Genomic DNA, 14,713 nt, shown 5'->3' on the forward strand with positions numbered 1-14,713 from the left:
GGGCAATGTCCACTTGGAAGTGCGGAAGGCTGGAGGACTGTGGCCACACTTCCCCCTGGCCCAGAGGACCCCAGCGGGGGGTGGGTGCTAGCCAGCTTTTCACACCTCTTGGGGGTGGGGCGGGACCCTGAGCCTGAGCTTGAAGCCCCTGCAGCCTTCTTGGGGTGCAGCTTTAAACCCCAAGCTTCCTGAAGCCCTGGAGTTGGAAGGAGGAAGTGGGGACGTCCAACCCAGGCATGGGGCAACCCCAACGGCCTGCTGAATGCGACTATAAGAGGGGGTGGGCACATGGGCAGGGGGCACTGCTGGACCATGCCTGGAAACTGCAGACCCCCTTGCCCCTCCCTGGCCCCAGTGCTGCTGGCTGTGCTGCTGGGTGGTGAGTGGGGTCCACGTCCGCCCAGCTGTCCACCTGTCCCACACCCTCACTGCCCAGATGGGGAGAGTGAGGCAGGATCAGGCTCAGGACGGGAGCCTCAAGGGGAGGGTAGGAGGAAAGGAGGGGGGTGGGTCGGTTTCCCCATCTGTGAAGTGGGCAAAACCTAGTCCCTCCCGCCCAGGCAGGTATCCTGGGGACTCAGTGTAACTGGAATCCCCAGACAGTGCTTGGCAAACAGCAAGCGCTTAATATGCGTGTGAGGGCGCACCAATGAACGCCTGACCTGGTGAATGAGGCAGGTGTCATAGGAGGCCCGGGTGAGGGGCCTCCACCCTCATCCCAAGGAGCCTGACTCATGCCTCAGCTTGTCCATCTCCTGGCCCCCAGGACTGGGCCCCGGGCCTCCCAGAGCCTCCAGGAGTAATGATGATGATCTCGGGGTTCTCCGCCCCAGCGCTAACAGTCCCAGGCCGGGTCCCTTTCCCCCAGCAGACCCCAATCGGTGCTGCTATGGGACCCCCAGTTTGCAGATGGGGAAACGCAGGTTCCGCAGGATTCCGGGCCAGGCAGCGACTCTGCCTCCTCTCCGTGCCCCGTCTGGGCTTCCTGGAGGTGGGGCGGGGGTATCAGACGAGGCGACTGCCCCTGACCCCGGCGTCCCCAGGAGCAGCCCAGGCCGCGGAGATCGTGGGCGGAAGGGAAGCCCAGCCCCACTCGCGCCCCTACATGGCGTCGCTGCAGCTGGCTTCCGGCAGCCACTTCTGCGGGGGTACCCTGGTGCACCCGAGGTTCGTGCTGACCGCCGCTCACTGCCTGAACAACGTGTGAGTGCGCCGGAGAGTGACGGGCCGGGGTCCGAGGAGGAGGGCGGACCTGCTCGGGAGTCGGGAGTCCGGAGTCCGGGGGGCGGAGGGCGGGCCTGCCCGAGGGTCCGAGTCGGGGGTGCGGCCCTGCCTGCGCTTCGCCTGGCCTCACCCTTCCATCCGTCCACCTGCCCAACCCTCTCATCCCAGACTAGGCGGGCACCTGCCCTGCCCGCTCCCCCCGCCCGACGTGGCCCCCTGATGCCCCAGGAGGATGAGCTCAAGCCAGGGGCCCAACCTTCGGGGGCAAGATGCAGACGGGGTGGCGGGTCTCCTGGGGGCAGCGGTGGGGAGTCCCTGAGGGGCTGCACCCTGGGCTTCAGGACGGGCATGGGGAGCACGGGTAAGCTTAGCACGAACTCCCCGACCCTCAGGAACCCTCAGCGCGTGCGCGTGGTACTGGGAGCCCACCGCCTGCTGACCGCCGAGCCCACCCAGCAGAGGCTCGGCATCAGTCGCCTGTTTGAGAACAACTACGACCCGCAGGAGAAGCTGAATGACGTGCTCCTGCTGCAGGTAAGTGGGCGGTGCCGGCGCTGTGCTCCACCCTCCAGCGCCTCCCGCTGCGGGCGGGAGGCCAGGCCAGGCACCAACTTCGGAGTATGCGGGGAACCCCCCCACCCCACCCCCACCCTCCTCGTGGACTTTGCCCGGCTGTGTCCCCTTCCTTCTCCCTGCACTGTTCCCAGATACCCTCACCTTTGGCTTCCCAGATGGCTCAGTGGATAAAGAATCATCCGCCTGCAATGCAGGAGATGCAAGAGATGAGGGTTCAATCCCTGGGTCGGGAAGATACCCTGGAGGAGGGCATGGCAACCCACTCCAGTATTCTTGCCTGGAGAATCCCATGGATGGAGAAGCCTGGCGGGCTACAGTCCATGCGGTCGCAAAGAGTCGGACACGACTGAAGTGACTGGGCACCCACAGCTTTGGCACCAGCCTCCTCTCCTCAGGGAGGCCTCCCTAGGCTGTCCCTGTATCACCTGAGTGATGTCCCCCACTCACTGTTCAGGATGAGGCTCTATTTCCCTTGACTGTGCCACCTGCCCTCCTCTTCTCAGCCCTTCCTGACCCAAAGATAAGCTCCCAGAGCAGAGATGTAGTGTCCCTAGGGCTTAGCCAGGATCAAGCATACAGTTGGGTGACTTCCCTGGTTGTCGAGTGGCAAGACTCTGTGCTCCCAATGCAGGGGGCCCAGGTTAGATCTCTGGTCAGGGAACTAGATCCGATATGCCCCAACAAAGAGTTTGCATGCCGCAACTAAGACCCAACAGTCAAATAAATAAATAGTTTTAAAAAAAAGCATACAGTTGGTGCTCAATAAGTGCTTTGTATGTGAATGAACACCACGGTGACCAGTGCTGGAAACAGGTGGCTCATGGCCTCAAGGAAGGTTAAACTGAGCCCTTGTGAGTTTGGAGGGTGATCAGGACAGCCTCCCTGGAGGAGGTGACCCTTGAGCCAGGCAGAGGGAACAGCATGTGCGAAAGCCGAGAGGAGGCACTTTGGGATAATGGTCTGTGGGTGGATGGGGGTCCGGAGGCGGGAGCTCACTGCCCCCTCACCCCCACCCTCTGCTGTAGCTGGACCAGCCGGCCACCCTCAACACCCATGTAGCAGTGGCTCAGCTCCCCCAGCAGGCCCAGCCACTGCCCCATGGCACCCAGTGCCTGGCCATGGGCTGGGGCCGCCTGGGCACCCTCGAGCCGCTGCCCCAGGTCCTACAGGAGCTCAATGTCACCGTGGTCACCTTCCTGTGCCGGCCACAGAACGTGTGCACCTACGTGCCCCGACGCAGCGCTGGCATCTGCTTCGTACGTACTGGCGGCTCTGGCGCAGGGACTGCAGGAACTGCCCCGGGGAGGAAGGGTGGGTGACGGGGACCCAGCCCTGCCTTCTCCTTCCTGAGCTCCCCATCTGGAAGGTGGGCACACCCGTCGTGAGGGGTGATGTGGCCTTTGTGGGTCTGGGGGCTCATCCACCCAGGGGCCCCTCGAGTGGGTGACCAACCCCCACTCTGTGGCCACACCCATCTCCCCATCTCACTGGAGTGGCTTCAGTGAGACAGGGAGCATTTCACCCCTGCGCGGCCCCTTCCCCGAGGCAGCCTCGTCTGGCTGCTGGCCTGGCCTGAGGGACTGACCAACCTGCCCCTCCACAGGGGGACTCCGGGGGCCCCTTAATCTGCGATGGGATACTCCAGGGCGTGGACTCCTTTGTGATCCGGGGATGTGCCACTGGCCAGTACCCTGACTTCTTTGCTCGTGTCTCCCTCTATGTGGACTGGATCAACTCCGTGCTGAGCAGCGTTGGGGGCGAGGACAGCCCCTGAGCCCCCCAGAACCCCTGCAGGCACTGTGGACAGAGGCGGTGGGTCTGTTTCTGTGTTCGTGCCCCATCTCCCCATCCCTGGCAGCCCCACCTGTGCCGTCAATAAAAGCTGAACCACCCCCCTCGCTCCTGTGTGTCCTTCCCACGGGCAATGTCAGGGAAAACGGGTCAGGCTCCTCAGTGTCTGGGTCCTGAAACCCCAAACTCAGGGTGGGGGTGAGAACAGAGGCCTGGAGGTCAGATGAGGGCCCAGGCCACCATGGATCCCACTCCCCAGATGCCCACAACCCTGCCTGTGTGACCCTGGGCACGTGGCTGCCCCTCTCTGTGCCTCAGTTTCCTCATCTGGAAAATGGAGTCGCCCCACACATTTCCAAGTGTCCAAGGAGCCCCACTCTGGCTCTGGGGGCTGGGAGTGTCCTGTCCAGTTCTATGTGTATTAGTTAGTCGCTCAGTTGTGTCCGACTCTTTGTGAGTCCATGGACTGCAGTCTGCCAGGCTCCTCTGCCCACGGAATTCTCCAGGCAGAAATTCTGGAGTACATAGCCATTCCCTTCTCCAGGGGATTTTCCTGACCCAGGGATCAAGCCCGGGACTCCTGCATTGCAGGCAGATTCTTTACTGTCTGAGCCACCAGGGAAGCCCTTTCATCAAAATGGCCTCTTGACTAAGTCATCACAACCTGGGGTGCCCAGGGCCTGTGGGGCTCCTGAACAAGTAGGGGCCGGCAGAGGGCCATCAGGAAGGCTTCCTGGAGGAGGTGGCAATGACCGAGCTGACTCCCAGTGCAGGAACAGGAACAAAAGAATGGTTATACAGACAAGGCACAGACCAGGCAAGGGCTCTACATCAGGAGTAGCTTGGGGATGTGGGGAACAGCAAGGCCAACTGAATGGGGGAGGGAGAGCAGGTCAGGGAGGGGCAGGGCTGGAGCACACACAGCCACCGGATGACCCGGGGTCTAGAGGAGGAGCCTGAGGCAAGGCAGAGGTAGGGGTCACAGGCCAGCCATGGAGTCACAGCCATTGCCATGGTGGCCATGGCAATGCAGCAACAGAGGCTGAGAGAGAGGAGCCAACCAGCTCTGGGCACACACCAGAGTTGGAAGGCAGCTCTTTGGTTATTGATTTACTCTGCTGCCCCCTGGTGGCAACATGCAAATTTGAGCTGGAGCCAGAATCCCCTCAGGCCCGCTGCCTTTTTAACTGTTTCACAACTCAGCTGACCACCCCAGCCGAGGAGCTGAGGCTGCTTGCAGCAGCAGCAGGAGCGAGCCTACGCTAGACCTGGGGCAAGGCCGGAATTCTGGGAAACCCCCGCTGATAAACGTCAGGGGAGGGCTGGGAATTCCCCCCCGCAGCTCCCACGGGCCCACGGCAGGGAAGTGGTTTCTATAAAAAGCCCAGAGGGACCTCTCCCGCAGCGCTGGGGATAAATGAGGTTTGCTGGAGGGCATGTTGGACTGAGCCCATTGATGGGAACAGAAAGACCCAGAAAAAACAGTCCTGGGTGTTTTCTATTTTCTGTGAGCTCCAGCACATGAGTGTGTGTGTGTGTGTGTGTGTATGTAAGATGAGTCAGAGGAAAGCTCTGCACAAAAATGATCAGATCCAAGGAGGGGAGAACAGGGACCTGGGAGCTGGGGCTGACTTCTGGAGGTTGACAAGGCTGTTGACATTCAGGGGAGGACTGAGCCACAGGAATTATAAACAGGATGTTGCAGAGAAGTGACCCGGGGAGGGGGTTGGCCGGGGAGAGCAGGGCGGCCCCCAGCAACACAGGATCCCCTAGCTTCCAGAGCATCATTGTCCTGTGAGATGCTCCACGTGGCATCACTACTCTGATGGGAACCAGAACACCCCCAAGAGGATCATCACCATACCCTCTGGGAGAGGGTTAATGGTTAACAAACCCTCAAGGACGGCACTTTCTTATCTAAGAACTTCATACAAGTCCATTCATTTAATCCGTGGGACAATCTCGTGAAATGGGAACCTACAGCTTCCATTTTACAGATGAGGAAACTGAGGCTTGGAGAGGGCCTGAAGTCACAGTGGGCAAGTCCCCTGGAGTCCACAAGTTTAGCCATCGCAACCTGTGAGGATGTAGCATGCAGGTGGTCCTCAAAAGATCCAACTTTGTTTAAATCTGGTCTCCCCACCTGAGACACAGCCTCCTCAATTCTCCCTAGCCCTGATGGAAACTGGGTTATGTATACAGCAGGTGCTTACCAAGTGCTCTATGGTAGCTTTAACTCAACAAAGTGGGGAACCTGCAAAGAGGGGAGAGATGGGGGTTGACTTGCCTGTGGCCACACACCAGGGGTGGGGGGGGGGCCCAGGGACAAACTGGACTCCCACCCCAGCTGGGCTCTGGGTGTCCCTGGGTGCCCCCGCCTGCCTCTTCCTCAGATGGATCCGTTGGTTCCCGCCCCGAGCCTTGCTCCAAGCCAGGAGAACGTTGCTTCTTGCGACAGCCTTGGCTACAGCCGTTACAGCTGGAGCAGCTGGGGTTGGGAGGTGGGTGGGATGAGGGGAACGGGTGCCGTGGGGCTGGGGATTGGCCCTGGGGGACCCCATCTCCCTTGTCCAGATTGAGCTCTTCCAAGGTCCATGCCAAAGCCCTCAAACTTGGATGGAGATCCATGGTCCAGCCTCCAGGCCCAGGAGGGAATTCTCTCCTCTGGCTCTGGCTAGAAGGAGTTTCAGAGAAGTTCAGAGGGGCAGGGGTGGGATGGGTTGGGAGGGGTTCCTTCCCAGAACCTCAGAGGGCCCCCAGAGACTGACCGAATCCCAGGTAGGAGTGAGTTCCCTGTTAGGCGCAGCAACCAAAGACAGGTTGGAAGTCCAGGCTCCCAGAGGGACATCCAAAGCCGAGGAAGAGTCAGCAAGTCCCCCTCTAGCTGTGAATTTTGGGTTCAAAGCCCAACTCCCCCAACCATGTCACTGGGCAGGTGGCTCATGTGGAGACCCCGCCATGCCTGCAAAATATTAGGACAGAGCTGGATGCACGTGATTGCTGTTATCAGAGAGCCCTGGGGAAACTGAGGCACGTGGCATCCCAAACAATTCCTTTGGGCCAGAGTGACTAGTATTCTTGCCTGGAGAATCCCATGGACAGAGGAGCCTGGCAGACTACAGTCCGTGGGGTCCCTAAGAGTTGGACACAACTAAGCGACTTAGCATGCATGCATGCATGACCACATTTAGCAAAAATACAGGACGCCCTGCTAACTAACTTCGTACAAAACTACATGTAGGGAATATTGGCTTCCCTAGTGGCTCTGGTGGTAAAGAATCTGCCTGCAGTGCAGGAGACCCGGGTTCAATCCCCGGGTCAGGAAGATCCCCTGGAGAAGGAAATGGCAACCCACTCCAGTATTACTGCCTGGAGAATTCCAGGGACAGAGGAGCCTGGGGGGCTATAGTCCATGGGATTGCAAAGAGGCGGACACAACTGTGCGCTAACTTTCACTTCACTTACACAGGACACCCTGCTAACTTTGAATGTCAGATAAACTTTGTACATAACTACATCCCATGCTCATATGTGGGATACACTTATGTTAAAAAGATGTCTATCTGACATTACAGTTTAATTGTGCACCCTGAGTTTGAACCGGTGACCCTCCTGGAGCCTCGTGGTCACTTGCACAGGTCCTTCCCCAACTGTTCTTCCCATCACCCAGTCGGCCGTCCCCCAGTCCCTGGGATGGGGAGAGGAAGTAGGGGCACCTGGCCCCAGCGTGGGGCAACTGCAACTGCCTCCGGGTGTGGGGGCTATAAGAGGGACAGGTGGGCACAGAGGGCAGAAACCCAGGAGCCCCCAACCGACCATGACCCAAAGCTGCAGATACTTCAGCCCCGCCCTGGCCCCCATCCTGCTGGCCCTGCTGCTGGGCGGTGAGTGGGGTCGAGTCTGTCCCTGGTCTTCTGCTCCTGCCTCTCCATTTGCCCTGGACCCTGCCGGCCCCCTCATCCTCATGGGATGAGGAGGAGACTGAGGTTCTGAGTGGTGAGGGTGAAGAGGAGGGTTCACCCCGCACCCTGTGGGGACTTCAGGTCTGGCTGCGCCAGGGCAGGAGGACCGCACACGCCCCCTCCCCTCTCTGGATGACAAGCAATAGAGGAGCCCAACCCGGCGGGGTCCTGGGGGGGGTCCCAGGGGTTGGGGTTCCTCCTCCGCTTACCGCCCCACCCCCGCCTGTGCCCCCAGGCCCCGCGCTGGCCTCGGAGATCGTGGGGGGCCGGGCGGCCCGGCCGCACGCCTGGCCCTTCATAGCTTCGCTGCAGCGGCGCGGAGGCCACTTCTGCGGCGCCACCCTCATCGCGCGCAACTTCGTCCTGTCGGCAGCGCATTGTCTGAACGGCCTGTGAGTGTCTCCGCGCAAGCACACATCGGGTCCCGGCGCGAGGGGCGTGGGGCCGGCCCAGGGTGGGGGCTTCCGGCAAAAGCGCGAGGGTTTGCAGGGTCCTCCTGCGCCCCTGCTGGGTCTCTCCGCCCCTTCCCATCCCGGGGGCCCCCACATCACCTCGTGTCCGCCCCCCGACCCCAGGAACTTTCGATCAGTGCGCGTGGTGCTGGGGGCGCATAACCTGCGGCGGCGGGAGCGAACCCGGCAGATGTTCAGGGTCCAGAGGGTCTTTGAAAACGGCTTCGACCCCTTGAGGCTGGAGAATGACGTCGTGGTTCTCCAGGTGCGCGGCGGCCGGGCGGGCAGGGCAGGTGCAGCGCTCTGAGAGGCTTGGGGAGGGCGTGAGGAGCAGGAGACTGGGGGGTGCGGCGGGCGGGGGCAGACCTGGTGTCCCCCATAATCCAGGGGCTTCAGTCACCGCGCTGTGAAATGGAGAAGTACACCCCCGCACCCTGCAGGGCTGCCAGAGATTAGATGATAAAACAGCCAGAAGCTCTGAGCAGCTGTCTTTGCTGGCGGTGGGCACCGACGGCCTCCTTTGGGAAATGGGGCAAAATTACCTACATTCGGGCTGGTGGGAGTCTGGAGGCAGAAACCTACCTTTCCCCTCTGCTTGCACAGCTATGATTATTCACTGAGACTGTTCTAGAACAAGGGCTTTATGGTCGCTGGTGTGGCCCACGGTTTGTTCTGTTGAACACTTACTGTTTACTGCATTCAAGGCACATTCAGGGACTTCCCTGGTGGTCCAGTGGCTAAGACTCTGCACGCCCAAATTCAGGGGGCCCAGGTGCAATCCCTGGTTGGGAAACTAGATCCCTCATGCTGCAACTAAGACCCCGCACAGCCAAATAAATAAATATAAAAAAAGAAAAAAAAAAAAGACGTATCTAGAGACGTGGCCTCAGCCATGGTGGTTCCTCCTGCTTTACAGATGGGGAAAGTGAGGCTCGATGGGAGGCATGCTGAGGGTGGGCATCCTGCTCTTAAACACCCCAGGATCATGGTGGAGCCTCTGCAGGGGAACCCGGCCCCAGAGTCACAGCCCCTCCCCCATGATTGCTCTGTACCCCCCACCCTCCTCTGCAGCTCAACAGGATGGCCACCCTCAACGCCAATGTGCAGGTGGCCCGGTTGCCTGCCCAGGACCAGGGCGTGGGCAAAGGTGTGCAGTGTGTGGCCATGGGCTGGGGCCAGCTGGGCACAAACCAGCCACTGCCCCAAATCCTGCAGCAGCTCAATGTGACCGTGGTGACTGGCCTCTGCCGCCCCACCAACGTGTGCACCCTGGTGCCACGCCGGCACGCTGGCATCTGCTTTGTAAGTACCCTGGGTTCCCCCAGCCCCCACCCCACTTCCTCCCAGGCTGCTGCAGCCAGACCCCTGGAATATCTTCCCCACCCTGAAGGGCAGGTAGGTGGAGCTGAGAGGGCTGGGCCGGGACCCCAGCCCCCCAATTTGTCTGGCTCCACAGGGGGACTCCGGCGGGCCCCTAGTCTGCAACGGGCTGGTCCATGGGATCGATTCCTTCGTCCGTGGAGGTTGTGGCTCCGGGGTCTTCCCAGACTCCTTTGCCTCTGTCGCCAAGTTTGCCAACTGGATCAACTCTATCATCCAGCGCCACGGTGACGATGGCCCCTCCCTCCACCCCAGGGACCCCGTGGGCAGGACCCGCTAGAAAAGCTGCACCTGTCACGCCCCCTCACCTGCCCCTGGCTGGGCCTTTCCCATGAAGCATCACTCAGCATCTGGCACAATAAAAACCTCTCTCTGTTTTGTAGAAGGTGTCTGCGTGTTTGTTGGTTGTACAACTGAGTCTTGAAAAGTCCTTAGGAGAAGGTCTTGGGCATGTCACGAGTACACTGCCACCAGGTGGTGGCTAATTCAGGGCACTGGGTTAAGAAGTCCCTTCTCTACCTTCCACAAAAGGATCCCAGTTGCTATTTCTGGTTTTCCCTCCTGTTAAACAAACCAGTGCTGCAGGTGGTGAGAACACAGAGCACTACAGCAGGTGTTCACATATGCTTACAAGCACAGACATCACTCCGAGTCTTTGGAAGTATTCACTCAGCTGGTCCTCTCTCTGCTCTCGAAGCAGAGGGGCAAACAGGTATGAAGTCACACTCACGAGCCTGGGTTCGAGTCCCAGCTCTGTGACTTTGAGCAACTTGTGTGCTGTCTCTGAGCCTCTGTTTCCCTGCAGTAAAGAGTGACGGACTGTCTGGGAAGCAGCCAGCCAGGAGTTGGGGTCCCAGGCCAGCCTCAGCTTCACTGAGTGGGGAGACAGTGCCTCCCCAACCTCCCCAGCCTTGGTGGGGAGGTGGGGGAGGAGGGAGGCAAAGACATCAGATGTCTCACAAGGAAACACTTCAGCCCGAAGGAGTCACAACAGCCCTGGGGAGGCGACCAGCCTGTACCCCTCTTCTGCTTCCCTGAGCCTGGGAAGGAACCCCAAGGGGCCCACGACACATGCGGGCTCTGCCATCATGCGGCTCACAGGCTGATGGTGGGGGAATCAATTGCCTAAGCCAGCAAATAAATTTGAGAAGTAACATCAGGCAATGCGCCCTCCCCCACCCCCTCCCCCACACCACGAGGCCAGGATAAATTCCTCTCTGCACCACCACCCCCGCCCCCCCCCCCGCCCCCCCCCAGCCCCGCATCCTCCCAGTGGGGCACACCAGCCTGGGCCCTACCTGACGGTCAGTCCTTTTGCTAGTCCCTCTGTCTGCTGGCTCTTCCTGAAAGTATACCTCCCCCCAAGTGCCAGTGGCTCAGAAACGTGACCCACTGCCCAGCAATCACTTTTTCCATTTAATACTATACCTTGGCAGTCTTCCCAGGTCAACAGAGCATCCGGGGACACTCGGGGTTATCCACTGAACTGACCTGTCTTGTTGGGTCATTTCCAAATTGTGTTGCAATTTCCAATACGCTTACTTACATAATCTGGACTCCACTTGCAAATGTGCTTTCATTTCAGAGATTCTGATTTTAGTATGGAAACATGTCAGGATCTAACGAATCACATTTGCTATGTTGTTTTCTAATTTTCTTTTCACTGTGAAAAGAAGGAGAGGGGGAAAGATGGTGCACTGCTTCCACTGGGAACAGCTCACAGCTCAAGGGCCTCCCCACTCTTCTGGGAGCACCCAGCATCTCCCCCTAGTAGGTTCATGAGATATTGACCCGCCATCCCCAACTTACAGAGGACTGTGTGACTCAGGTTCTGCTCATCAGAACCTTTCATCCCCTGCCTGCAAAAGATGGTTTAGGGGCATGAGATCCAAGTTCGGCCAATCAGAGGCAGGCTTGAGACCCTGGCTACAGTGATGGGGAATTTGTAGACTCAGCTTCTGAGCTGAGTCTAGGGCCCCTGGGGCCACAACAATGAAGTCTGTTGAGGAAAAAAGTCATCAAGGAGGAAAGGAGGAACCAGAGGGAGACCTGACCTTGTTCAGGTGCCTGGATCAAACTATAGCTGAAGGTGGACCCATGAACTTTCCATGTAATTTCCTTGTTGAAAATTCCACCCAGTTTGCCTTGGTTTTTCTGTCACTTGTATCCAGTCTTTCCAGCCACCCCTACATATCACTTTTCCCATATTCTACTTGTTGGGATATCAAGCTCCAGAGCCACACCAGTGGGAACAAGGGTGTTGGATGACCTCTCCCCACCCCCACCTGACCTCTTCTCCAAGTTGTAGGAGGAAGAGAAAGAAGGGAGGAGCGGAAAAGGAGGAAGTGGGTTGTTTACAGACTGTGGTCTTCAGCTGCTGTTGTGAAACTTTTGGAGCTGGATAGGCACTAGGGGGCACTGGGCTGGGGGGCAAAGGGTGGGTCCATCCCTCTGCTCTGCCCGCTGCGCATCCAAGGGGCAGCTCCCCACACCAGGGCTGGCCCTGGGTCAGGCTCACAGGGGTAGTTGGCATACCCAGAAGCCTGTCTATACTCAGTACAAAGTCCGTGGGAGAGAACCGCACCCCTGGGGAGAATGGACAGGCAGCTTCCCTTTCTCCAGCTGGGCCGATGCCCACCCGGCAGATAGGGCCTGTGGGAGTGCCCGCCTCCTTCCAGCCTCATAAAAGCACCCCCAGGGTCCTGCCTGGGTCAGTGTCAAGGCCACCGCGGCATCATGGCAGACCGCTCCCTGCACCTGGTGGTTCTGATCCTCCTCGGGACAGCCCTGTGTGGTGAGTGGATGTGGGATGACCAGTGGGGGCCACCAGCTTGCAGGGCAGTCAGCGAGGTGGCCCCTTCATCAAACAGGACTATTCCCCAGCCCCACGTGAACAGAAGGCTCTGGAAACCAAGGAATTCTCCAAACTTTAGGGATTTGGGGGTTGTTTTTTGTTTTGGTGGTGCCAAGCGGCTTGCAGGATCTTATTCTCCGACCAGGGATTGAACCCCTGCTCTTGGCAGTGAGAGTCCCAACCACTTGACTGCCAGGGGATACTCTTAAAACTTTGCATCTAGTTTTCCACACACTGGAAAACCGAGAGGCAAATGCTGGCAGAGATGTTGGGTTTGGGCGGCCCGACTTTCCTCGTGTTTAAATTGAAGCTATCAGGCCCAGTGTGTAGGCATGGGGTTTTCCCCAGGCTCCCTCACTCCTTATCCTATGTCTTCTCAGACGTTCCTCCCTGGAGCCCCGGGAGGTTGTAACTCTGTTGGGGAGGATTGCAGGATGGAATTCCAGGTCTGAGGGGGTGTTACAGCCACCGGAGGGCAGGGTCCACGGGCGATCCCGAGGGCTAGGCTGCAGTCACCACCGAGGTCCTCACGCTGACCTGCCTACCTCCAGCGGCACAGCCCCGTGGCCGGATCCTGCGTGGCCAGGAGGCTCCATCCCACTCCCGGCCCTACATGGCATCCGTGCAGGTGAACGGCAAGCACGTGTGCGGAGGCTTCCTGATAGCAGAGCAGTGGGTGATGAGCGCAGCGCACTGCCTGGAGGACGTGTGAGTGGTCCGGGGCAAAGAACGGGGCGGGGTGGCGGGGACGTGGTTCTGATGTGCGTCCGCCCCACTCCCAGGGCCGATGGGAAGGTGCAGGTCCTCCTGGGCGCACACTCCCTGTCGCAGCCGGAGCCCTCCAAGCGCCTGTACGACGTGCTCCGCGCAGTGCCCCACCCGGGCAGCCGGCCAGAGACCATCGACCACGACCTACTCCTGCTGCAGGTCTGCCGGGTCTAGACGCAGTCCCCCCGCTGCCCTGGGGCTCCGCCCTGCCCTGGCCCTAACGTTGGCTTCTGCCCCATCCCCCAGCTCTCTGAGAAAGCCGTGCTGGGCCCTGCCGTGCAGCTCCTGCCATGGCAGCGCGAGGACCACGACGTGGCTGCGGGCACTCTCTGCGACGTGGCGGGCTGGGGCGTGGTCAGCCACACCGGCCGGAAACCCGACCGCCTGCAGCACCTACTCCTGCCGGTGCTCGACCGCGCCACCTGCAACCTGCGAACGTACCACGACGGCACCATCACTGAGCGAATGATGTGCGCAGAGAGCAACCGCCGGGACACCTGCAAGGTTCGCAGGCGGGGCGGGACAGAGAGTGTTCCGGCCTGCTGTGGGTGGGGCCTGTAGAGGGGCGGGGCAGAGAGGGGACCAGCCTGTTGGGGGTGGGTCCAGGAGAGGGGCGGGGCGCCCTGGGGACTGGGCAGAGCAGGGCAGGTATGCTGGAGGGCGGGGCCAGCAGAGGGGCTGCGCACAGGCCGGGCGGGAATGGCTGGCCTGAGGACAAAAAAGGGTTGGGAGGAGAGGTAACAACTGGGAGAGGATGTGGATGCATTGGGACCCGACCTTGAAGGCTTCGAGGGGCTGCTGCGCAGACACTGGGACGGAGGGCGGAGTGGAGCTTGAAAAAGGCGGAACCGAAATCCGGAGGCGCGGCCTTGATGGGCGGCGGTGGGTGGACCCTGGGGAAACTGACGAGTGAGGGAATGATTGAGGCCTCAGGGCTGAGCGGAATTGCAACAGGCTGGAACTGCAGCAGGCTCTAGTGGAGCCGAACCAGGACGCGGGCGGGCGGGCCTGCACGGGACCTCATGACCCCGCTCCCCGCAGGGCGACTCTGGAGGCCCGCTGGTGTGCGGCAGCGTGGCCGAGGGCGTGGTCACCTCGGGTTCGAGGGTCTGCGGCAACCGCAAGAAGCCCGGTATCTACACGCGCTTGGCGAGCTATGCGGCCTGGATCGACGGCGTCATGGCTGAGGGCGCAACCGCCTAAGGAGCCCCTGAGAGGCTGCGGTTACGGGGCCCGAGCAATAAAATCATCCATTCCTGCACCCGATCCGCCTTTATTGATTGCACGCTGCCTGCAGGAGTGGACCGAAGTGAGTCAGGCTGAGGGGGCGGCGGAGTCCTGGTAATGATGGTAAGGCTGAGATTTGCCTTAAGGAGGGACATTCGGGCTAAAGTCCGGAGGCCCCACGCCCTTCAAGCCTGGCTTCGCTTCATGCCTCGGCCACACGGTGGCGCCCTTACTCTTCCCAGGAAATAGAAGAGGTGTCCTGAGACCTAGCAAGGGGTGCGGATGGGGTAGTGTCCCCTTGGTTCCCGCTTCCCAAGAGGAATGTGAAGGCCTACTGTGTGCAAGATCCCCGCTCTGGGCTGAGATCTAGGTACACAGGCAGGTTGTGTTCTTAGAACCGTGTCCCAAATAGGGAAACGCTCAGAGACACTGTGCGACTCTGCTGAGCAGCCTGGAATTCAGCCCAGAGCAAGGTACCG

General features: G+C 60.0%; 3 protein-coding genes across 4 annotated transcripts; all 3 read left to right on the top strand.

Annotated features, from left to right (window-relative positions):
* The first annotated feature begins 307 nt into the window (after window positions 1-307).
* PRTN3 (proteinase 3) lies at window positions 308-3,692 on the top strand. Its single transcript, XM_043913996.1, has 5 exons — window positions 308-379; window positions 1,044-1,203; window positions 1,617-1,758; window positions 2,826-3,056; window positions 3,404-3,692. Exons 1-5 carry the CDS (start codon window positions 313-315, stop codon window positions 3,572-3,574), a joined length of 771 nt encoding a protein of 256 aa, XP_043769931.1. The 5' UTR covers window positions 308-312; the 3' UTR covers window positions 3,575-3,692.
* Window positions 3,693-7,238: 3,546 nt separating this feature from the next.
* Window positions 7,239-9,767, top strand: ELANE (elastase, neutrophil expressed). Of its 2 annotated transcripts, XM_043912610.1 has the most exons (5): window positions 7,239-7,475; window positions 7,789-7,945; window positions 8,129-8,270; window positions 9,077-9,307; window positions 9,462-9,767. In XM_043912610.1, exons 1-5 carry the CDS (start codon window positions 7,409-7,411, stop codon window positions 9,663-9,665), a joined length of 801 nt encoding a protein of 266 aa, XP_043768545.1. In that variant the 5' UTR covers window positions 7,239-7,408; the 3' UTR covers window positions 9,666-9,767. The 2 variants fall into 2 exon arrangements, with proteins under 2 accessions (XP_043768545.1, XP_043768544.1); XM_043912609.1 differs by lacking the exon at window positions 7,239-7,475 and having other exon boundaries at window positions 7,573-7,945.
* Window positions 9,768-11,729: 1,962 nt separating this feature from the next.
* On the top strand, window positions 11,730-14,268 carry CFD (complement factor D). Its single transcript, XM_043912611.1, has 5 exons — window positions 11,730-12,179; window positions 12,791-12,947; window positions 13,022-13,166; window positions 13,254-13,511; window positions 14,049-14,268. Exons 1-5 carry the CDS (start codon window positions 12,122-12,124, stop codon window positions 14,208-14,210), a joined length of 780 nt encoding a protein of 259 aa, XP_043768546.1. The 5' UTR covers window positions 11,730-12,121; the 3' UTR covers window positions 14,211-14,268.
* Window positions 14,269-14,713: the final 445 nt, after the last annotated feature.

The sequence above is a fragment of the Cervus elaphus genome, chromosome 9, assembly GCF_910594005.1.
Source record: "Cervus elaphus chromosome 9, mCerEla1.1, whole genome shotgun sequence".
In the NCBI taxonomy this organism is placed as follows: Eukaryota; Metazoa; Chordata; class Mammalia; order Artiodactyla; family Cervidae; genus Cervus; species Cervus elaphus.

Bases quoted from the DNA above. Each gene is read 5' to 3' on its own strand.
- CFD (XM_043912611.1), top strand. From the start codon at position 12,122: ATGGCAGACCGCTCCCTGCACCTGGTGGTTCTGATCCTCCTCGGGACA. The intron at 12,180-12,790 runs GTGAGTGGATGT...GCCTACCTCCAG, and splicing joins CCTCGGGACAGCCCTGTGTG to CGGCACAGCCCCGTGGCCGG. The intron at 13,512-14,048 runs GTTCGCAGGCGG...CGCTCCCCGCAG, and splicing joins ACCGCCGGGACACCTGCAAG to GGCGACTCTGGAGGCCCGCT.
- PRTN3 (XM_043913996.1), top strand. From the start codon at position 313: ATGCCTGGAAACTGCAGACCCCCTTGCCCCTCCCTGGCCCCAGTGCTG. The intron at 380-1,043 runs GTGAGTGGGGTC...CGGCGTCCCCAG, and splicing joins GCTGGCTGTGCTGCTGGGTG to GAGCAGCCCAGGCCGCGGAG. The intron at 1,204-1,616 runs GTGAGTGCGCCG...CCCGACCCTCAG, and splicing joins GCTCACTGCCTGAACAACGT to GAACCCTCAGCGCGTGCGCG.
- ELANE (XM_043912609.1), top strand. From the start codon at position 7,686: ATGACAAGCAATAGAGGAGCCCAACCCGGCGGGGTCCTGGGGGGGGTC. The intron at 8,271-9,076 runs GTGCGCGGCGGC...CCTCCTCTGCAG, and splicing joins ATGACGTCGTGGTTCTCCAG to CTCAACAGGATGGCCACCCT. The intron at 9,308-9,461 runs GTAAGTACCCTG...CTGGCTCCACAG, and splicing joins GGCACGCTGGCATCTGCTTT to GGGGACTCCGGCGGGCCCCT.